This window comes from Oncorhynchus masou, chromosome 14 (genome assembly GCF_036934945.1).
Source record: "Oncorhynchus masou masou isolate Uvic2021 chromosome 14, UVic_Omas_1.1, whole genome shotgun sequence".
Taxonomy (NCBI): domain Eukaryota; kingdom Metazoa; phylum Chordata; class Actinopteri; order Salmoniformes; family Salmonidae; genus Oncorhynchus; species Oncorhynchus masou.
In genome coordinates this window covers 17,713,797-17,738,260 of record NC_088225.1, presented here as the reverse complement: position 1 = coordinate 17,738,260, position 24,464 = coordinate 17,713,797, and the positions used below count along the sequence as shown (strand labels likewise).

The 24,464-nt window shown below is 43.3% G+C and overlaps 1 protein-coding gene across 1 annotated transcript in view; it reads left to right on the top strand.

Annotated features, from left to right (window-relative positions):
• The window catches only part of LOC135554421 (synaptotagmin-C-like), a 44,641-nt gene that overhangs the window by 8,141 nt on the left and 12,036 nt on the right, over positions 1–24,464 (top strand). The window contains exons 2-9 of the mRNA XM_064986732.1: positions 1,996–2,289; positions 3,094–3,520; positions 9,383–9,769; positions 10,593–10,707; positions 15,344–15,526; positions 18,118–18,244; positions 19,698–19,916; positions 23,978–24,098. Of these exons, the coding sequence (XP_064842804.1) occupies positions 3,373–3,520; positions 9,383–9,769; positions 10,593–10,707; positions 15,344–15,526; positions 18,118–18,244; positions 19,698–19,916; positions 23,978–24,098 (1,300 nt within the window). The 5' untranslated portion in view covers positions 1,996–2,289; positions 3,094–3,372. The remainder of the gene's footprint in view (positions 1–1,995; positions 2,290–3,093; positions 3,521–9,382; positions 9,770–10,592; positions 10,708–15,343; positions 15,527–18,117; positions 18,245–19,697; positions 19,917–23,977; positions 24,099–24,464) is intronic.

The window sequence follows — 24,464 nt, the reverse complement described above, 5'->3', positions numbered from 1 at the left end:
CCTTTCATCTAATGTCCATATCACTCCTTTCTCTCCCCTCTTTCTCATACCATCTCATTCTCTCTCACAGACACATCCATTCACATTCTCTTTCTCATACCATCTCATTCTTTCTCACAGACACATCCATACACATTCTCTTTCTCATACCATCTCATTCTCTCTCACAGACACATCCATACACATTCTCTTTCTCATACCATCTCATTCTCTCTCACAGACACATCTATACACATTCTCTTTCTCATACCATCTCATTCTCTCTCATAGACACATCTATACACATTCTCTTTCACATACCATCTCATTCTCTCTCATAGACACATCCATACACATTCTCTTTCTCATACAATCTCATTCTCTCTCACAGACACATCCATACACATTCTCTTTCTCATACCATTTCATTCTCTCTCACAGACACATCCATACACATTCTCTTTCTCATACCATCTCATTCTCTCTCACAGACACATCCATACACATTCTCTTTCTCTTACCATCTCATTCTCTCTCACAGACACATCCATACACATTCTCTTTCTCTTACCATCTCATTCTCTCTCACAGACACATCCATACACATTCTCTTTCTCATACCATCTCATTCTCTCTCACAGACACATCCATGCACATTCTCTTTCTCTTACCATCTCATTCTCTCTCACAGACACATCCATACACATTCTCTTTCTCTTACCATCTCATTCTCTCTCACAGACACATCCATACACATTCTCTTTCTCATACCATCTCATTCTCTCTCACAGACACATCCATACACATTCTCGTTCTCTCCCCTCTCTTTTTCTGCCTCCCCCTGATGTTCTTGCTGCCATTTGAGAGGACCAGTTTGGTGCCAGACAGCCATTCCTCAGATTGAGATATGCTGGGTTTTAAAGTCACACTCAGAAAGATTTACTATCTCAGTCTGGATGGAGGGGAGTGGAGCGGGGATACAGACTGGGGTGTTGGGTTGGGGGTAGCGTTTTAATACGCTAATCTCAGGCTAATTTTTTACAATGGAGCGAACTTAGATGGACAGATAAATGGACCTTGTTGAGTCTGAGATTCCTTTCTGAACCTGTTCCAGATGAATTAGCCTAATATGCCTATCAGAAGTTTTCAGATAGAGAGAAAAAGTGTGTTTGAGTGAGAGAGAGAGAGAGAGAGAGAGAGAGAGGGAGAGAGAGAGAGAAAGAGAGAAAGAGTGTGTTTGAGAGAGAGTGAGAGAGAGAGATGAGGAAGGAGAAATGGCACCAACATGTCCTGTCCTGAGTCTTGTCCTGATTGAAATGTGTCTCTTCTTAATGCTGTGATGGATTGATGGATTGATGGCCAGGGAGATAGATAGACATTTAAGCAACACTTTGCTAGGGAGGTTGTCAGTCACTGCACAAAGACTTGATGCTGACATTTCACAGAGCCAGAATCATCAAATGATAAATAGATGTTCCTTTGGCCGAACCGGGTTCTCATTGGACAAGTGGGCCTGCCTCTCACTGATACGACGTCTCATTGGACGTTCTGGCAGCAGACACCTCACTGATGAGAAATCTTATTACAGTATGCCAGCTATTACTATGAATGTAGACATTCATTAATTTATGTATTTTTAGACATATTTCTACCATATATCCCTGCAGACTCACAGACCGTGAGAAAGGGAGAGAGCTATAGAGAAAGAGAAAGTTGGGGCATTGACCTGCTTTTTGGAGACATAATGAGTTCAAAACAAAGGGAGAATGTTAAGGAGCTCTGGAAATAGAGTTCTCTGACAAAAGGACAAAGATGACACATTGTCTGTCTGTATGTGCACTGAAACACTAACAGTCCTGGGATTTTACATTCTGTGTACTACTGAGAGCATCCAAACAACAAGAGACAAATTCAATGTAATACCCCTTGTGTAACCATTGTAATAGAATCTCTATCACAATCTCTGTGGATTTTGTTCTTGACCTCATTCAGCAATGTGTTGTCATTGTCTTTCAGGTGATGTTGGAGCCATTTATAAGACATTCTATGAATCTCGGTTGGAGGAAAACCAGGAAAACTACTGCATTCCATTGAATCCGCTTGGAACTACATTACTCAGAGCTGAACCGTGCTCTAAATGTTGTTAGAGATATCCCTATCTCTGTGACATTAGAAAAAGAAGAACACAAACTAGTATAATGTTATGAATTTCCTGGAAGCATAACCAAGTGTTGTTCAGCTGTATCTTGGTGGAGAAGACATTTCAAACATGACAGGGACTCCTAGGCTTTACAAACAACTCTAATACAGGTATGTTGACATAAAACAGAAATAAAAATGTACCATAAACCAGGTTTCCATCCAACTATTAAACGCAGATGAATTACCTGACCTAAAAAATAGTCAAGGCTGATGGAAACAGGAAATGTCCATTCAAATTCATAAATGCCGACAGACAATTAGTCCATTCGACATGTTGGGATCTTTTTGTGTCTGTTAAAACTAGTTATCTGAGAAATGGTAACGGGAACGCCTTCATGCGCAAATATTGATATAATAACCATCATATCGAAAATAAACTTGGAGTCACACGATGACCTCCCACCACGACATGGAAGAGCAGGAAAGGTTTACAGGCAGATCATGAACTTCACATGGTGGTTAAGTGCACGTTGATCCTGCAAATTTCCAAGAAGATAAATATCGAGGGTAGGCTATTATTTGAATTCTGGGGATATGATGATCGGTGCTTGGCTGCCAATGATCATATCAGTGAACTTGTCTAGAGAGCATGCGCCAAAACCTGATTGGCCAAGTGTGCTATTTATCACAACAGTTTGTGTGACAAAACCATCGGTACCCCATTTAATTTACATGTTTTATCCGGTACACGGGAACTACAAAAGTGATTTTTATTACACACAGAGACGTTTATCCACAATGGGTTAGTTTGATGGAAACTCCCCTCTGGTAGGAAAATGCACATATTGTTTTATGCAGATTTGAGAATATTTGCATGAAAATCTGTCACCAATTGGTACAATGATAACAGTACCTATTTATACATTGTCTTTCATCTTCTTTTCCCTCATCTTTTCCGTTCATTCCTCTCAGGAAAAGACAAAGGGGTGGTTTTGGCTCACACATTTATGGGCGTGTCAGACATGGAGGGTCTCTGCTAGACTCCGCCTAAGTAAACACCGCCTGACAGAGCCCCTCCCCTTATTCCTGGATTGGTCCAATCTCCACCGACCCCACCCATTTCTCCAGACCATCCAAGGAACGTGGCCGGATCGAACCTCTTCTCACCCAGGTGCCGTCCGTTTGGTGAGGGCGGCGAGGGCTGTGCTGTGATTGGTTGACTGCGGGTGGGAGTGCAATGCGGATTGGAGGATGTCGGGGGACTGGGATGAAGACCACCTGTGTAAGAAGGCACTCACTCTGGTGGAGGAGTTGTGCTTACACTCCTCAGCGAAGGACAGCCATGAAGCCAGCTGCCGAGACTTCGTCTACATGATGAGGGGACAGCAGCACGAAACAGGTAACAACATAGTAACATACAGTAACATACAGGAATCATTCACATACACTAACATACACTAACATACAGTAACATACAGGAATCATTAACAACACAGTAACATAGAGTAACATACAGGAATCATTCACATGCACTAACATACAGTAACATACAGGAATCATTCACATACACTAACATACACTAACATACAGTAACATACAGGAATCATTCACATACAGTAACATACAGGAATCATACACTAACATACACTAACATACAGGAATCATTCACATACACTAACATACAGGAATAATTCACATACACTAACATACACTAACATACAGGAATCATTCACATACACTAACATACAGTAACATACAGGAATCATTCACATACACTAACATACAGGAATCATTAACAACATGGTAACATACAGTAACATACAGGAATCATTAACAACACACTAACATACAGGAATCATTCACATACACTAACATACAGTAACATACAGGAATCATTCACATACACTAACATACAGTAACATACAGGAATCATTCACATACACTAACATACACTAACATACAGGAATCATTCACATACACTAACATACAGGAATCATTAACAACACGGTAACATACAGTAACATACAGGAATCATTAACAACACACTAACATACAGGAATCATTCACATACACTAACATACAGTAACATACAGGAATCATTCACATACACTAACATACAGTAACATACAGGAATCATTCACATACACTAACATACACTAACAGAAGGAATCATGCACATACACTAACATACACTAACATGCAGGAATCATTCACATACACTAACATAGAGGAATCATTCACATACACTAACATACACTAACATACAGGAATCATTCACATACACTAACATACACTAACAGAAGGAATCATTCACATACACTAACATACACTAACAGAAGGAATCATTCACATACACTAACATACAGTAACATACAGGAATCATTCACATACACTAACATACAGTAACATACAGGAATCATTCACATACACTAACATACACTAACAGAAGGAATCATGCACATACACTAACATACACTAACATGCAGGAATCATTCACATACACTAACATACACTAACATGCAGGAATCATTCACATACACTAACATACAGGAATCATTCACATACACTAACATACACTAACATACAGGAATCATGCACATACACTAACATACAGGAATCATTCACATACACTAACATACAGTAACATACAGGAATCATTCACATACACTAACATACACTAACATGCAGGAATCATTCACATACACTAACATACAGGAATCATTCACATACACTAACATACAGGAATCATTCACATACACTAACATACACTAACATGCAGGAATCATTCACATACACTAACATACAGGAATCATTCACATACACTAACATACAGGAATCATTCACATACACTAACATACACTAACATACAGGAATCATGCACATACACTAACATACAGGAATCATTCACATACACTAACATACACTAACATACACTAACATACAGTAACATACAGGAATCATTCACATACACTAACATACACTAACATACAGGAATCATTCACATACACTAACATACAGTAACATACAGGAATCATTCACATACACTAACATACACTAACATGCAGGAATCATTCACATACACTAACATACAGGAATCATTCACATACACTAACATACAGGAATCATTCACATACACTAACATACACTAACATACAGGAATCATGCACATACACTAACATACAGGAATCATTCACATACACTAACATACACTAACATACAGGAATCATTCACATACACTAACATGCAGGAATCATTCACATACACTAACATACAGTAACATACAGGAATCATTAACAACACAGTAACATACAGGAATCATTAACAACACACTAACATACAGGAATCATTATAAACACACAGTGACATACAGTAACATACAAGAATCATTAACAACACACTAACATACAGGAATCATTATAAACACACAGTGACATACAGTAACATACAAGAATAATTAACAACACAGTAACATACAGGAATCATTATAAACACACAGTGACATACAGTAACATACAAGAATAATTAACAACACAGTAACATACAGGAATCATTAACAACACAGTAACATACAGTAACATACAAGAATAATTAACAACACACTAACATACAGGAATAATTATAAACACACAGTAACATACAGTAACATACAAGAATAATTAACAACACAGTGACATACAGTAACATACAAGAATAATTAACAACACACTAACATACAGGAATCATTAACAACACAGTAACATACACAACACACTAACATACAGGAATAACATACAGGAATCATTATAAACACACAGTGACATACAGTAACATACAAGAATAATTAACAACACAGTAACATACAGTAACATACAAGAATAATTAACAACACACTAACATACAGGAATCATTATAAACACACAGTAACATACAGTAACATACAAGAATAATTAACAACACACTAACATACAGGAATCATTATAAACACACAGTGACATACAGTAACATACAAGAATAATTAACAACACACTAACATACATGAATCATTAACAATACAGTAACATACAGGAATCATTAGCCATGTATAGGGCATAGAGGTGTTTCTGTCCAAGTGACATTAGCAGGAAATCCCAGGAAAACTCCTGGCCGTAGTAATGTGTATTGTGGGATAGAGCAGAAGATCCTGAAGAAGAGTTATTATCTGGGTTCTGATGCCAGGGTTGCCCTGAGGGGCTGGCTAGCACTCCCACAACAAATCAGGGCACCTCCGGAACACTTTGAAATATTCATGAGACATTTCCAAATTGATAACGAAGGTCCAGCCCTCTGTTTTTAGGGCAAACCAAAGAGTCCAAGTGCAATCCCAACCTGGCTAATTGTAAATATGGAGCAACGTCCCAGATCCCTTTGAATGAATTCTACACAGCAGAGTGGATGAGTGGTGGCGCTAGCTAGCTGCAGCCCCAGCAGCATTCTGGTCCTGTGTGGATTCTCATGGAGAGGTTTTGGAGCGGTGGCAGAAATGTGCAGTCGTGGAGATTAGAGGGGATGCGTGTGGATCAGTGTGCTGTAGTGTAGATTAGAGGGGGATCAGTGTGCTGTGTGGATCAGTGTGATTAGAGGGGATGTAGTGTAGTGTATTAGAGGGGATGCGTGTGGATCAGTGTGCTGTAGTGTAGATTAGATTAGAGGGGATGCGTGTGGATCAGTGTGCTGTAGTGTAGATTAGAGGGGATGCGTGTGGATCAGTGTGCTGTAGTGTAGATTAGAGGGGATGCGTGTGGATCAGTGTGCTGTAGTGTAGATTAGAGGGGATGCGTGTGGATCAGTGTGCTGTAGTGTAGATTAGAGGGGATGCGTGTGGATCAGTGTGCTGTAGTGTAGATTAGAGGGGATGCGTGTGGATCAGTGTGCTGTAGTGTAGATTAGGCTGGATCTGCTGCATGGAGCACCTAGAGATTTGTGTGACACAGTGCAGGATGTCATCATGTAATGGGTTTGGTGGGAGGCGTTAGCGGCTAGCCTCTGGGTAATGACGTGATAAACCAAAGCAAGGGCCTCTAGGCAGTACAGGATCCGCCATCCGTCTCCTGTCTGTCAATCAATGGCTTGTGTAAGCAGGGTGGGTGTGAGCTGTTTGATGTTCTGCCTAAAAAACATCACTTACTGATTGACAGCCGGTGTCAATCTGCCCCATGCTGGGTTTCTGTCTCAGAAGAACCACCCCCGCCTGCCTCCGCCAAGCTACCCCCCTCACACACACACGCACGCACGCACACGTTAATAATATGGGGCTGCCACACACACAAAAAAACATGCACAAACACACGTATGTAGAGACACACACACACACTGTTATTCTCTCTCTCTCTACCGTCCTAAACCTCTCCCCTCTTTAGTTCTCTCTCTAAATCCACGTTGTCTTGTTTGTCCTCCATCTCTCTCCATCATTCATTCTCTCATTCTTTCTCTCTCCATCACTATCTCTTTTTGTCTTCTTCTGTGGCGTGGCATGTTGGTAGATGGTGACTATATTAACCTAGCTGTATCCTTCTGGGTGGACTGGAGGTGTAGATGGAGAGGCTGAATGTGACCAGTCAGCCAATATGTCTGTTTCAACATGGTTACCAATCTGTCTCTATCTCGCCAGCCCCTAGAGCCTCTCTCCTCTCCTCTCCTCTCCTCTCCCCCTCTCTTCTCTCAGAATCTCTCTCTCTCTCTTATCATGCTCTACACCTATTCCCTCTGTCCTTATCTCTTCTTCCCTTTCCTTTCTCGCTCCCCTGCTCATTTTCTTTCCCACCATCTCTTTCGTTCCACCTCTCTTCTCTACCTTAGGGCTCCTCTCCCCTTTCTTTCTCTCTCTCTCTCTCTCTCTCTCTCTCTCTCTCTCTCTCTCTCTCTCTCTCTCCCTCTCTCACTCTCTCGCTCTCTATCTCTCTCTCTCTCGCTCTCTCGCTCTCTCTCTCTCGCTCTCTCTCTCTCTCTCTCTCTCTCTCTCTCTCTCGCTCTCTCTCTCGCTCTCTCTCTCTCCATCTGTGTCATGTTCTCCACAGTGATACATCAATGCCCTCCCACCTCTCTCTCATTCCTTCTCTCCCTCTTGCTCTCCCCCTCTCCCTCTTTCTCTCTGATCATATCCTTTGAACAAGTGCTGATTAATGTCATACATAGACTGATGAATATTTGATGGAGGAGAGAGAGGCAATTGATGGAGGAGAGAGAGGCAAAGTAAGACAGCATGGAAAAAGGCGAGCAATGGAGGATGTGAGAGAAGACTAAAGAAAGGGGGAAGAGATGGAGAGAGAGAGACAGAAGGAAGGCATAGAGAATTCCAGGAGATGCACCCTAGGGGTAGAGGAGTGTCTCGCACTGGCTGCTGTTGTCTCATTTACTCATTTACTCTCAGTCTCGTTGTCAGTGAGTTATAGATATAGTTTCAATATCTTTTGAATGATTGAACAATGTTTGTGTCTTTGTCATGCCCACAAAGCCACTTCGGATTGAATCGAGGAAAGACAGAGCCAGGGAAAGGAAGGGAGAGGGTGAAGGAAAGATAGATAAACAGATGCACAAAAAAGAGAGACAGAGATAGGAAGAGAGGGGGAGAGAGAGGGGGAAGGAAAGATGGGGAGACCTAGAGACCGAAAGATTAAGAGGGATAAGAAGAGATAGAGAGGGTGATAGAAAGAGAGGGATGGAGAAGGAAAAATAGAGAGATGGACAGACAAAAAGAGAGAGAGCGATAGAAAGACAGATAAGGAGAGACATACTCCAGGTCCCACACTGATCGCTCTACACCAGGATGACTCACCCCACCCCCCCCCAGACAAAATATTTTAGCCGTCAGTGATTAAAAGCTCATAACCACGAGCACAGGCCCAATCACATCATAGGAAATATCATTGCGGGTGTTAGTATTTTTATTGTGGTGTTATCAGGCCACCAACGTTTGTTCATGTTTAAGCTGCCATATTCAAAATGGGTATATTAGCATTTGAAGCGGCATATCACATTACACTCACAGTGTGTTGTCCCTCTGCTCTGATGATGTGGGATTTAGTGGATTTTGGGCTGATAGGGGCTATTTGTGATGACGAGTGGAAAAAGGAGGCTTAATTGAGAGAATAAACAATGTGAAGGATACTGATTAATGTGACATGAGGCCTTTTGGTATTTTAGATGATGAGGCTGAAGTATTGAGTCTTCATCCATCATTGCCTGAAACAAACTCACCCTCTGTCTCTCTTCTCTCCATCCTTCCCTCTCTCCTCTCGTCCTCCAGAGATCTCTGTCAGCCTGTTGTCGGTGATCGTGACGTTCTGCGGGATCGTCCTTCTCTCAGTCTCTCTCTTTGTCTCCTGGAAGCTCTGTTGGTTGCCATGGCGAGACAAGGAGGGTGGGGGCCTGAGCTTGACATCGGGGCTGATGCCCGGGGGTGTGGGTGGGATGGGCGGCGGTGGGGGGGCCTCCCTCCTACCTCCTGTCATGCAGAGGAAGGCGTCCCACTCCTCACTCTACCCCTCCCTGGCCCAGTCCCAGCAACATCACCCCCATTTCTCTGACCTGGTAGGAGTGGAGAGTGGCCAGGGGGTGGGGGGCGTGGTGGGAGGCCCGGAGCAGACACAGGAACACTCCTACCTGGACATGGACTCCTACCCCAACAACGCTGGTGAGAAGGAACGCCTGATCTCACCCCACTGATACTGGAGTGGCTTTATTATAGCATGTGTACAGAGTTTGCGACATATAATGCCTTGGTCGATGTTTTAAGTCTTGTACTATAGCAACATATCATATTTATATCTACAAAATGTTCTGTACTATATTACATTTGAACTCCACTGACGGTATGTCTAGCCAGAGTATTATTAACACATCTGGAAATGGTGCAGCACATTGCTAAATGCACTACAACCCCCCATAGGCTGAAGAAATAAGACACAACAATCTCTTTACAGTAGAACCAGCTTCACTTTCTATACAAACATCTCTTTTCTTCTCTCTATCCCCCTTCTATTCTCTGCACTACATTTTCTGTATTGTCCCCTCTCTCTCTCTCTCTCTCTCTCTCTCTCTCTCTCTCTCTCTCTCTCTCTGTCTCTGTCTCTGTCTCTCTCTCTCTGTCTCTCTCTCTCTCTGTCTGCCTCTCTGTCTGTCTGTCTGTCTGTCTGTCTGTCTGTCTGTCTGTCTGTCTCTCTGTCTGTCTGTCTCTCTCTCTCTGTCTCTGTCTCTCTCTCTCTCTCTCTCTCTCTCTCTCTCTCTCTCTCTCTCTCTCTCTCTCTCTGTCTGCCTCTCTGTCTGTCTGTCTGTCTGTCTGTCTGTCTGTCTGTCTGTCTGTCTGTCTGTCTGTCTGTCTGTCTGTCTCTCTCTCTGTCTGTCTGTCTGTCTGTCTCTCTCTCTCTGTCTCTCTCACTCTCTCCCTCTCTCTCTCTGTCTCTCTCTCTCTCTCTCTCTCTCTCTCTCTCTCCCTTTCTCTCTGGTCTGTGGTCTAGGGAATCTTAAATTGAGCCAGACGTCTCCAGAGTTGCCCCCCACCACTGAGGGGGGAGCCGCCCCACCCCACAAAGACATGCCCAACGCCCACTCCCAGCAGCAGGTCACTGCACGGTCAGTACTGTACTGTGTGTGAGCGCTTGTTTGTTTGTGTGTGTTCTCTATGTCGGTGATTACAAAGAGGTTATGGTATATCTAGTGAATTTGTGTGTGATTGATTAAAATATGCAGGATGTGATATATCTATATATAAACTCAGCAAAAAGAAATGTCCTCTCACTGTCAACTGCGTTAATTTTCAGCAAACTTAACATGTGTAAATATTTGTATGAACATAACAAGATTCAACAACTGAGACATAAACTGAACAAGTTCCACAGACATGTAATGAACATAAACGGAATAATATGTCCCTGAACAAAGGGGGGGGGGGGCAAAATCAAAAGTGACAGTCAGTATCTGCATTAAGTACTACAGTGCATCTCCTCCTCATGGACCACCAGATTTGCCAGTTCTTGCTGTGAGATGTTACCCCACTCTTCCACCAAGGCACCTGCAAGTTCCCGGACATTTCTGGGGGAATGGCCCTAGCCCTCACCCTCTGATCCAACAGGTCCCAGACGTGCTCAATGGGATTGAGATCCGGGCTCTTCGCTGGCCATGGCAGAACACTAACATTCCTGTTTTGCAGGTAATCACGCACAGAATGAGCAGTATGGCTGATGGCATTGTCATGCTGGAGGGTCATGTCAGGATGAGCCTGCAGGAAGGGTACCACATGAGGGAGGAGGATATCTTCCCTGTAACGCACAGCATTGCCTGCAATGACAACAAGCTCAGTCCGATGATGCTGTGACACACCGCCCCAGACCATGACGGACCCTCCCCCTCCAAATCGATCCCGCTCCAAAGTACAGGCCTCAGTGTAACGCTCATTCCTTCGACGATAAATGCTTATCTGACCATCACCCCTGGTGAGACAAAACCGTGACTCATCAGTGAATTGCACTTTTTTCCAGTCTTGTCTGGTCCAGCGAAGGTGGGTTTGTGCCCATAGGCGACGTTGTTGCCGGTGATGTCTGATGAGGACCTGCCTTACAACAGGCCTACAAGCCCTCAGTCCAGCCTCTCTCTGCCTATTGCGGACAGTCTGAGCACTGATGGAGAGATTGTGCGTTCCTGGTGTAACTTGGGCAGTTGCTGTTGCCATCCTGTACCTGTCCCGCAAGTGTGATGTTCAGATGTACCAATCCTGTGCAGGTGTTGTTACACGTGGTCTGCCACTGCGAGGACGATCAGCTGTTCCTCCTGTCTCCCTGTAGCGCTGTCTTAGGCGTCTCACAGTACGGGCGTTGCAATTTATTGTCCTGGCCACATCTGCAGTCCTCATGCCTCTTTGCAGCATGCCTAAGGCACATTCACGCAGATGAGCAGGGACCCTGGGCATCTTTCTTTTGGTATTTTTCAGAGTCAGTAGAAAGGCCTCTTTAGTGTTCTAAGTTTTCAGAACTGTGACTTTAATTGCCTACCGTCTGTAAGCTGTTAGTGTCTTAACGACCGTTCCACAGGTGCATGTTCATGAATTGTTTATGGTTCCTTGAACAAGCATGGGAAACAGTGTTTAAACCCTTTGCAATGAAGATCTGTGAATTTTTACAAAATATCTTTGAAAGACAGGTCCTGAAAAAGGGACGTTCCATTTTCTTCTGAGTTTATATCTATACATTGCCTTTGGAAAGTATTCAGACCCCTTGACTTTTTACACATTTTGTTATGCTACATCCTTATTCTAAAATGTATTAAATATGTTTTTGCCCTCATAAATCTAAACACAATGCCACATAATGACAAAGCAAAAACGGGTTTTTAGAAATGTTTGCTAATGTTTTCAAAATAATAAACAGAAATACCTTATTTACATAAGTATTCAGACCCTTTGCTATGAGCCTCGAAATTGAGATCAGGTGCATCCTGTTTCCATTGATCATCCTTGAGATGTTTCTACAACTTGATTAGAGTCCACCTGTCATAAATTCAATTGATTGTACATGATTTGGAAAGGCACACACCTGTCTCTATAAGGTCCCACACTTGACAGTGCATGTCAGAGCAGAAAACCAAACCATGAGGTGGAAGGAATCGTCTGTAGAGCTCCCGAGAGCTCCGTGTCCAGGCACAGATCTGAGGAATGGTACAAAATCATTTCTGCAGCATTGAAGGTCATCAAGAACACAGTTTCCTCCATCATTTTTAAATGGAAGAAGTTTGGAACCACCAAGACTCTTCCTAGAGCTGGCTTCCTGGCCAAACTGAGCAATTGGGGAAGAAGGGCCTTGGTCAGGGAGGTGACTAAGAACCCAATGGTCTCTTTGATAGAGCTCCAGAGTTCTCCTTTGGAGATGGGAGAACCTTTCAGAAGGAAAACCATCTCTGCAGCAATCCACCAATCTGAGTGGCCAGACGGAAGCCACTCCTCAGTAAAAGGCACATGACAGCCCACTTGGAGTTTGCCAAAAGACACCTTAGAGACTCACAGACTATGAAAAACAAGATTCTCTGGTCTGATGAAACCAAGATTGAACTCTTTGGCCTGAATGCCAAGTGTCACGTCTGGAGGAAACCTGGAACCATGTAAAGCATGGTGGTGGCAGCATCATGCTGTGGGAATGTTTTTCAGCAGCAGGGACTGGGAGACTAGTCAGGATTGAGGAAAAGATGAACGGAGCAAAGAACAAAAGTACAGAGAGATCCTTGAAGAAAACCTGCTCCAGGGTGCTCAGGACCTCAGACTGGGGTGATGGTTCACCTTCCAACCTTAAGCACACAGTCAAGACAATGCAGGAGTGCCTTCGGGACAAGTCTTTGAATGTCCTTGAGTGGCCCAGTCAGTGCCCAGAGTTGAACTCAATCGAACATCTCTGGAGAGACCTGAAAATAGCTGTGCAGTTAAAGCTCCCCATCCAACCTGACAGAGCTTGAGGATCTGCAGAGAAGAATGGGAGATACTCCCCAGATACAGGTGTGCCAAGCTTGTAGCATCATACCTTGGAAGACTCGAGGCTGTAATTGCTGCCAAAGGTGCTTCAACAAAGTTTTGAGTAAAGGGTCTGAATACTAGTTTTTCTTTTTTTATAAATTTGAAAAAATGTCTAAATCTGTTTTTGCTTTGGAATTATGGGTTATTGTGTGTAGATTGAGGAGGGGGAAAAACAATTGAATACATTTTTGAATAAGGCTGTAAAGTAGAAAAATGCAGGGGGAAAATCAAGGGGTCTGAATACGTTCCGAATGCACTGTGTATACAGTACCAGTCAAATGTTTGGACACACCTACTCATTCCAGGGTTTCTCTACATTTTTACTATTTTCTACATTGTAGAATAACAGTGAAGGCATCAAAACTATGAGATAACTCATATGGAATCATGTAGTAACCACAAATACAAATATATTTGATATTTGATATTCGTGAAAGTAGCCACCATTTTCCTTTGCACACACTTGGCATTCTCTCAGCCAGATTAATGAGGTAGTCACCTGGAATGCATTTCAATTAAAAGGTGTGCCTTGTTAAAAGTTCATTTGTGGATTTTTTTTCCTTCTTAATGCGTTTGAGCCAATCAGTTGTTGTGTTGTGACAAGGTGGGGGTGGTATACAGAGAATAGCCCTATTTGGTAAAAGACCAAGTCCATATTATGGCAAGAACAGCTCAAATAAGCAAAGAGAAATGACAGTCCCACATTACTTTAAGACATGAAGGTCAGTCACTGCGGAAAATTTCAAGAACTTTTGTTCCCAACTTGAAGTGCATTTGCAAAAACCATCCAGCGCTATGATGAAACTGGCTCTAATGAGTGCCGCCACAGGAAAGGAAGACCCAGAGTTACCTCTGCTGCAGAGGATAAGTTCATTAAGAGTTACCAGCCTCAGAAATTGCAGCCCAAATAAACGCTTCAGAGTTCAAGTAACAGACACATCTCAACATCAACTGTTCAGAGGAGACTGTGTGAATCAGGCCTTCATGGTTGAATTGCTGCACAGAAACCACTACTAAAGGACACCAATAAGAAGAGACTTGCTTGGGCCAAGAAACACACGAGCAATGGACATTAGACCGGTGGAAATCTGTCCTTTGGTCTGATGAGTCCAAATTTTCGATTTTTGGTTCCAACCGCTGTGTCTTTGTGAGACGCAAAGTAGGTGAACAGATGATCTCTGCGTGTGTGGTTCCCAACGTGAAGCATGGAGGAGAAGTTGTGATGGTGTGGGGTGGGGTGCTTTGCAGGTGACACTTGTCTGTATTTAGAATTCAAGGCATACTTAACCATGGCATGGCTACCACAGCATTCTGCAGCGATACACCATGGTTTTTAGTGTGTGTTAGTTTTCTTTTTTACAACCCTGTTTCTATTTTTGATGTAAATGCCATGTTATAGAAGGGTCCAGACACCTTTTTTGTGATTTCACTTGTTTTTGGGAAATTTACCCCAAACATGCAAATCACTTCCTCATCCTGGTTGTGCAGTACGGGGGCCCTGAAAAACATGAAAAAAGGCTCCAAAAACACCCAAATACATCCTTTTAGAAACGGCAAAGCTCTCAGTATAGTGAAGCAGGTCTTAAGATGTGGTACACGAAAATGTGTCTTCAAAAATGTAGATTTGGTTGTAATAAAGAGAACTTCTCCTTTAACCCTGTCTGTCTCTCCAGTGAGTGTTAATGTGTCTATTAAGCCTTTCTCTCTCCCCAGGCCCAAGCCCATGACTCACCAGTTGTCCAGCCCTGATTTCCATGGTGAGGAGAAGAGCGAGCAGGTGACCAGCATTGGCCAAATCAAGCCGGAACTCTACAGACTGCGTGGGGGCGACCAGGGGGAAGGGAAAGCAGGGGACAATTGCGGCAAGATCAGCTTCCTCCTGCGCTACGCCTTCAAGTGAGTGAACCGATTCACTTAATTAATCCTCTTCACACCTCGGTCTGAGTGCACTGTTAAATATACATTACATTAAGGCTTAGACAGAGGATCAACAGCTGCTCTGTCATCACAGCTGAGTTAAGGTACTTGCCCTAGAAACTCTATCATTGCAGTGTCAAGTATCACACAGTGGGCAGTTTTCATCACCCATATATATCTTTATATTATGGACTAAATAGTGTACACAAGATAGATAGATAGATAGATAGATAGATAGATAGATAGATAGATAGATAGATATTGTAATTGTCTAATTTTCCATACCTTGAGTGCATTAGTCATGCATGCCCCCGTTGTAGGTTTTCTGCAGCACTGGCTCTGTTTATGTAAATGGTGGACGTGCCCCCCTCCAGGGTTGAAGATGGGAAGATGGAGGGAAGACAGAGAGGAGGGAGAGATCAGGGGCAGTGTAGTACAGTCTGCTAGGTCAATCTCAGTCTCAGTCTATCTGTGGCTCTGTGGCTGCCTGGTGGGGTCCTTTCTTTCTGCCGTCACACAAAGAAACATTACAATGGTGAAAGAAAGTGCTGATGTTTGAAAAACAAGGGAGTGAGAGGCAGTTAGGGTCATGAATTATATATGGTGAGCTACTTTAAACAGCAGACCCTGTCAACACATAATAACACCAGACTGTTATAGCACAAATTACAGACACACAGAATTAGAGAGGGAACGAGGGAGGGAGGGTGCTGTTGGTGTATCTCTACCTGTACCTACATGTATTTCTACCTCACGTCACAAGATCATTTGCTCTGCTTTCTGATACACTGTGAATCGTTGTTAGAAAATCTAGAGAGAGAGGAGACAGACCGAGAGAGAGGGGGAGAGAGATATAATGTGTCACCTTCTCTTCACACTGTTAGCACTGTGTGGGATAATTGTAATGTATTTACCATACATCAATGTTAACGTGCTAGACCCGAGTACATTTGGGGAATAGCAGTCAGGATAACAATGTCAATTTTCCCTCGGCCCTTTGGGAAATGTATTTTCTATTGACACTGTAGTTAAAAGCTGACACTAGTGCTGTGGGAATAGGGCGGTTTCCAGCCATTGAGGAATAGTATAGAGAATTTCCCTCTGACACATCAGTAATAGGTGTATTTTCTGCCGAGTGCTTCTGGGACCGTGTTAGTAGGCCGTCATTGTAAATAAGAATTTGTTCTTAACTGACTTGCCTAGTTAAATAAAGGTTAAATATATATATATATATTTAAAGGTTGTCTTTTGTTCCTGCTCTTTGTTGTCTTGATGTTCAAACGGACATGTCAGAGTATGAACACTACAGTGTTTGTTGTTGTAATGAGGTAATGTTGTTGAATGTGACATGCCATCAGGGCCAGCTTTTATACAGGACTCACCTGTCATTTTCAATTATGCTTTATAAAACTACACTGCTCATAGTCATAAGGACTACAGTTCCCAACACGTACTGACAGTGTGTATCAACTTCCAAGCGGAGATGATATTGGACTTAAAGTAAGTAGATAGACTTAAGAAATACTAATTGGACATGTTTCTCTGATTAACGTGTTTATCCAATTTAAATATAACTTCCTAATTTACTAATGACGGTATTAATCTTATCCCTGATTTGATGTGATTGTAGGATTGGCATGTTTACCTGATTTCCTTAATTGGACGTGATTGCATGATAAACATGAAACCTGATTGGATGCAATCGTGTCATCAACAGGCTCATCTCAGTCCTGATTGGGCCAGATGATTAAACAGTGTGTTTGTCTGAGCTGCTATTGGCTATGGCCTGGTGGTGCTCTCTTCCCCAGAGTTCACGCTGTGCTCCTAAAGGCCCGTAATGAAGTGGTGACACGCTTGTTAACGCAGAAAGACAGGGTATAATGAGGTCTGATTAAAGGCCTGCCAGCCTTCACTCTCTTAATTAAATCCCTCATAAGTAGTTCTGCAGACAGACCACTGGACATAGGCGGTTTAGACGGACATCTTCGTGTGTATGTGTATGCATGTGTATATGTGCACGACTGTGTATGTGTATGTGTGTGTGTGTGTGTATGCATGTGTATATGTGCAAGACTGTGTGTGTGTGTGTGTGTGTGTGTGTGTGTGTGTGTGTGTGTGTGTGTGTGTGTGTGTGTGTGTGTGTGTGTGTGTGTGTGTGTGTGTGTGTACCAGACTGACCATAACACAGTGGAATAGCCTACTATGAAGGAGTATTAATGGCTTGGCTTCTCTCCCTGGAACTGCTGGAGCCAATCTGTAGCTTTGTAGCAATGGATTATGCTACTTGTAGAAGTTGCTCTCATTCACAGATCTCCCTTCCTCACATTCCCCATTAGTAGGGAGTAAACTTTTAAATCAGTGTCACGGGCTGCTTCATCCTAGACCTCAATGGATCCCCATCGACCCACTCCATAGATACAACATACTCTCCTAATCACTCCACTGTCTCTCTATCTACTCTGTCGCCCTATGTCTGTCCAGCTAAGTTGGACATATAGATCGTGTTGTGTGTGTGTGTGTCCCAGACGGTGAGTCTAACATAGAGTGTATATGTGTGTCCTCGTCTGCAGTACAGAGCAGCTAGTGGTGAAGATCCTGAAGGCTGTAGACCTGGCTGCCAAGGACGCCAACGGCTTCTCAGACCCCTACGTCAAGATCTACCTTCTGCCAGACAGGAAGAAGAAGTTCCAGACCAAGGTAACACATTTATCAAGCCTGATCCCAGATCTATTTGTGCCGTCTTGCCAATGACCATAAATACCTTGGAAGAGTGCAAACAGATCTGGGATCAGGCTGTCATTTATTACACTTGTCAGTTTTCACACAAATTGGGCTGGTTTTCAGTCCAGTTTGAAGGCACAGTAAAATACTAACCTGCCAAATGTGTAGTTTCACTCTGATGCCAATTGAGAAATGTTCTATGTGAATCATCCATTGATGTCACTCAGAGATTTGTGTATGCATCACCACGAGAGATTTGTGCAGAGTTTCATTGCCGTTTCTCAAGTTAGGATTTTATTCTAAATTACTATCAGTAATTTATTATAACGTATAAATGCGTAGTCTCCTCCCTTACACATTGGAATTAGCTGATATTTTGTTCAGCCTAATCTGAATAAATATGTTAGGCTGTCTAGCAGACTCTCTTGCAGACTCTCTAGCAGACTCTCTTGCAGACTCTCTAGCAGACTCTCTAGCAGACTCTCTAGCAGACTCTCTAGCAGACTCTCTAGCAGACTCTCTAGCAGACTCTCTTGCAGACTCTCTTGCAGACTCTCTAGCAGACTCTCTAGCAGACTCTCTTGCAGACTCTCTTGCAGACTCTCTAGCAGACTCTTGCAGACTCTCTTGCAGACTCTCTAGCAGACTCTAGCAGACTCTCTTGCAGACTCTCTTGCAGACTCTCTAGCAGACTCTCTTGCAGACTCTTGCAGACTCTCTAGCAGACTCTCTAGCAGACTCTCTAGCAGACTCTCTTGCAGACTCTCTTGCAGACTCTCTAGCAGACTCTCTTGCAGACTCTCTTGCAGACTCTCTAGCAGACTCTTGCAGACTCTCTTGCAGACTCTCTAGCAGACTCTCTAGCAGACTCTCTTGCAGACTATCTTGCAGACTTTCTTGCAGACTCTTTTTGTCACGTTCTGACCCTAGTTATTGTGTTAATTGTTTGTTTTAGTTGGTCTGGACGTGAGTTGGGTGGGCATTCTATGTTTTGTGTGTCTAGGTTGTTTTTCTGTGTTCGGCCTAGTATGGTTCTCAATCAGAGGCAGGTGTCGTTAGTTGTCTCTGATTGAGAATCATACTTAGGTAGCCTGGGTTTTTCACTGTTTGTTTGTGGGTGATTGTTTCCGTGTCTGTGTTTTACACCACATGGTACTGTTTTTGGTTTCGGTTGTTCACGTTCCGTTTATTGTTTTTGTATGGAGTGTTCAGTTTATGTGTTTAAATAAATACCATGGACACTTACCACGCCGCATATTGGTCCTCTGATCCTTCTCGCTTCTCCCCTTCAGATGAAGAGGAGGAAAACCATTACACTTTTGTTGACTCTTGTTCTCTCTCTCCCTCTCCTTCCCCTTTCTCTCCCCTTCACCTCTTTACCTCTATACCACTCTCCCTCCTCAATTCCCCCCTCTCCTCTCTCCCACAGGTCCACAGAAAGACCCTAAACCCTATCTTCAACGAGACGTTTCAGTTCGGTGTCCCCCTGGCAGAGCTGCACTCCCGGAAGCTACACTTCTCTGTCTACGACTTTGACCGCTTCTCCAGACACGACCTGATTGGCCAGGTGGTTGTGGACAACCTTCTGGACTTCAGCGAGGGCACAGGGGAAAAGCCTGTCTGGAGGGACATAGTGGAGGGCACTGCGGTGAGAGAGAGAGCCCATGCCTGACACCATAATGCCAACGCAATGCCACCACTATGTTACCATGATGACACCACTATACCACTATAGTATCACCACTATGCCACTATAATGCCACCACTATGCCGCTAAAATGCCACCATTTGCCACTATAATGCTACCACAATACCACCACTATGCCACTATAATGTCACCGATATGCCACTATAATGCCACCACTATGTCACTATAATGCCACCATTATGACACTACAATGCTACCACTATACCACCACTATGCCACCAATATACCACTATAATGCTACCACTATGCCACCAATATGCCACTTTAATACCACCACTGTACCAACACAATACCACTATAATGCCACCACTATGCCACTATTATGCCACTATAATGTCACCACTATACCACCACTATGCCACTAGAATGCCACTATAATGTCACCACTGTACCACCACTATGCCACCAATATGCCACTATAATGCCACCACTGTACCACCTCTATGCCACTATAATGCCACCACTATGCCACCATTATGCCACTATAATGCCACCACCATGCCACTATAATGCCACTATAATGTCACCACTATACCACTATAATGCCACTATAATGTCAACACTATGCCACCAATATACCACAATAATGCCACCATTATGCCACTATAATGTCAACACTATGCCACTATACTGCTAGCACTATACCACCACTATGCCACTATAATGCCACTGTAATGTCACCAATATACCACTATACCACCACTATGCCACTATAATGCCACCACTATGCCACTATAATGCCACCACTATACCATCACTATGCCACTATAATGCCACCACTATACCACCACTATGCCACTACAATGCTACCACTATACCACCAATATGCCACTATAATTCCGTCACTATACCACCACTATGCCACCAATATACCACTATAATGCCACCACTATGCCACTATAATGCCAACACTATGCCACGATACTGCTAGCACTATACCACCACTATGCCACTGTAATGTCACCACAATACCACCACTATGCCACCAATATACCACTATACCATCACTATGCCACTATAATGCCACCACTATGCCACTATAATGCCACTATGATGTCACCACTATACCACCAATATGCCATTATAATGCCACTATAATGTCACCACTATACCACCAATATGCCACCAATATGCCACTATAATGCCACCACTGTACCACCACTATGCCACTATAATGCCACCACTATGCCACCAGTATGCCACTATAATGCCACCTTATGCCACCATATGACACTATAATGCCACTATAATGCCACTATAATGTCACCACTATAATGCCACTATAATTCCACCATATACCACTGTAATGCCACTATAATGCCACTATAATTCCACCATATGCCACTATAATGCCACTATAATGCCACTATAATGCCACTATAATGTCACCACTATAATGCCACTATAATTCCACCATATACCACTGTAAAGCCACTATAATTCCACTATAATGCCACTATAATGCCACTATAATGTCACCACTATAATGCCACTATAATTCCACCATATGCCACTATAATGCCACTATAATTCCACCATATGCCACTGTAATTCCACTATAATGCCACTATAATTCCACCATATGCCACTATAATTCCACTATAATGCCACTATAATGCCACTATAATGTCACCACTATAATGCCACTATAAGTCCACCATATGCCACTATAATGCCACCATTATGCCACTATAATGCCACTATAATGCTACCACTATACCACCACTATGCCACTATAATGTCACCATTGCTATGCCACTATAATGCAACCGCTTTGCCACTATAATGCCATTGCTATGCCACTATAATGCAACCGCTTTGCCACTATAATGCAACCGCTTTGCCACTATAATGCCACTACTATGCCACTATAATGCAACCGCTTTGCCACTATAATGCCGCCGCTATAGCCACTATAATGCCACTACTATGCCACCTTATGCCACCATATGACACTATAATGCCACTATAATGCCACTGCTATGCCACCATAATGCCATTGCTATGCCACTATAATGACATTGCTATGCCACTATAATGCCATTGCTATGCCACTATAATGCCACCACTATGCCACTATAATGCAACCGCTTTGCCACTATAATGCCGCCGCTATAGCCACTATAATGCCACTACTATGCCACCTTATGCCACCTTATGCCACCATATGACACTATAATGACACTATAATGCCTCCGCTATGCAACTATAATGCCACTATAATGCCACTACTATGCCACTATAATGCCATTGCTATGCCACTATAATGCCACTACTATGCCACTATAATGCCATTGCTATGCCACTATAATGCCACCACTATGCCACTATAATGCAACCGCTTTGCCACTATAATGCCGCCGCTATAGCCACTATAATGCCACTACTATGCCACCTTATGCCACCATATGACACTATAATGCCACTATAATGCCACTGCTATGCCACCATAATGCCATTGCTATGCCACTATAATGACATTGCTATGCCACTATAATGCCATTGCTATGCCACTATAATACCACCGCTATGCCACTATAATGCCGCTGCTATGACACTATAATGCCACTATAATGCCATTGCTATGCCACTATAATACCACCGCTTTGCCACTATAATGCCGCCGCTATGCCACTATAATGCCGCTGCTATGACACTATAATGCCACTGCTATGCCACCATATGACACTATAATGCCACTATAATGCCATTGCTATGCCACCATAATGCCATTGCTATGCCACTATAATACCGCTGCTATGCCACTATAATGCCATTGCTATGCCACTATAATGCCACCACTATGCCACTATCATGCCACTATAATGCAACCGCTTTGCCACTATAATTCCGCTGCTATGCCACTATAATGCCACTACTATGCCACCTTATGCCACCATATGACACTATAATGCCACTATAATGCCACTGCTATGCCACCTTATGCCCCTATAATGCCACTACTATAATATGCCACCATAATGCCATTGCTATGCCACTATAAGGACATTGCTATGCCACTATAATGCCATTGCTATGCCACTATAATACCACCGCTATGCCACTATAATGCCGCTGCTATGACACTATAATGCCACTATAATGCAACCGCTTTGCCACTATAATGCCGCCGCTATGCCACTATAATGCCGCTGCTATGACACTATAATGCCACTGCTATGCCACCATATGACACTATAATGCCACTATAATGCCATTGCTATGCCACCATAATGCCATTGCTATGCCACTATAATGCCGCCGCTATGCCACTATAATGCCGCTGCTATGACACCTTATGCCACCATATGACACTATAATGCCACTATAATGCCACTATAATGCCATTGCTATGCCACTATAATGCCATTGCTATGCCACTATAATGCCATTGCTATGCCACTATAATGCCATTGCTATGCCACTATAATGCCATTGCTATGCCACTATAATGCCATTGCTATGCCACTATAATGCCATTGCTATGCCACTATAATGCCATTGCTATGCCACTATAATGCCATTGCTATGCCACTATAATGCCATTGCTATGCCACTATAATGCCATTGCTATGCCACTATAATGCTACCGCTATGCCACTATAATGCCACTGCTATGCCACTATGCCACCACCATGACCACTGGCTGTGTCGAGTTAGAAGGAAGCAGGAGAGAGTGTTTAAATAGCCTTTAGATCTAGCTCAATTTAACTTTTATCTTCTTGGGGACATTGAAAGATTGACATTTCATTAATGTACTGTGATGACAGTTGCCTTCAGTTTGAATATGCTGCCTGTTTAGATTGTGACACCTGTCATGTCTCTGTGGCAATTATTACTGATGCCTGCTTCATGGTTTAGCAAACCAAATGCAAGATGGTGGTCTCTTTTACAGACCCTCTGCTCTCAGCCTGTGGCTCTTTGGGTATTACTGGCTGAGTGTTTAGCACACGTTTGCTGGGATCTGTGTTTGAACTCTGACCTCTGTGTGTGTTGTACAGGAGAAGGCTGACCTCGGGGAGCTGAACTTCTCTCTGTGTTACCTGCCCACGGCAGGTCGGCTCACCGCCACTGTCATCAAGGCCACCAACCTCAAAGCCATGGACCTTACCGGCTTCTCAGGTGACTTACCTACTGACAACAGCACACTGACAACAGCACACTGATCACAGCACACTGACCGCAGCACACTGACAACAGCACACTGATCACAGCACACTGACCGCAGCACACTGACAACAGCACACTGACAACAGCACACTGACAACAGCACACTGACAGCAGCACACTGATCACAGCACACTGACCGCAGCACACTGACAACAGCACACTGACAACAGCACACTGACAACAGCACACTGACCGCAGCACACTGACCGCAGCACACTGACAACAGCACACTGATCACAGCACACTGACCGCAGCACACTGACAACAGCACACTGACAACAGCACACTGACAACAGCACACTGACAACAGCACACTGA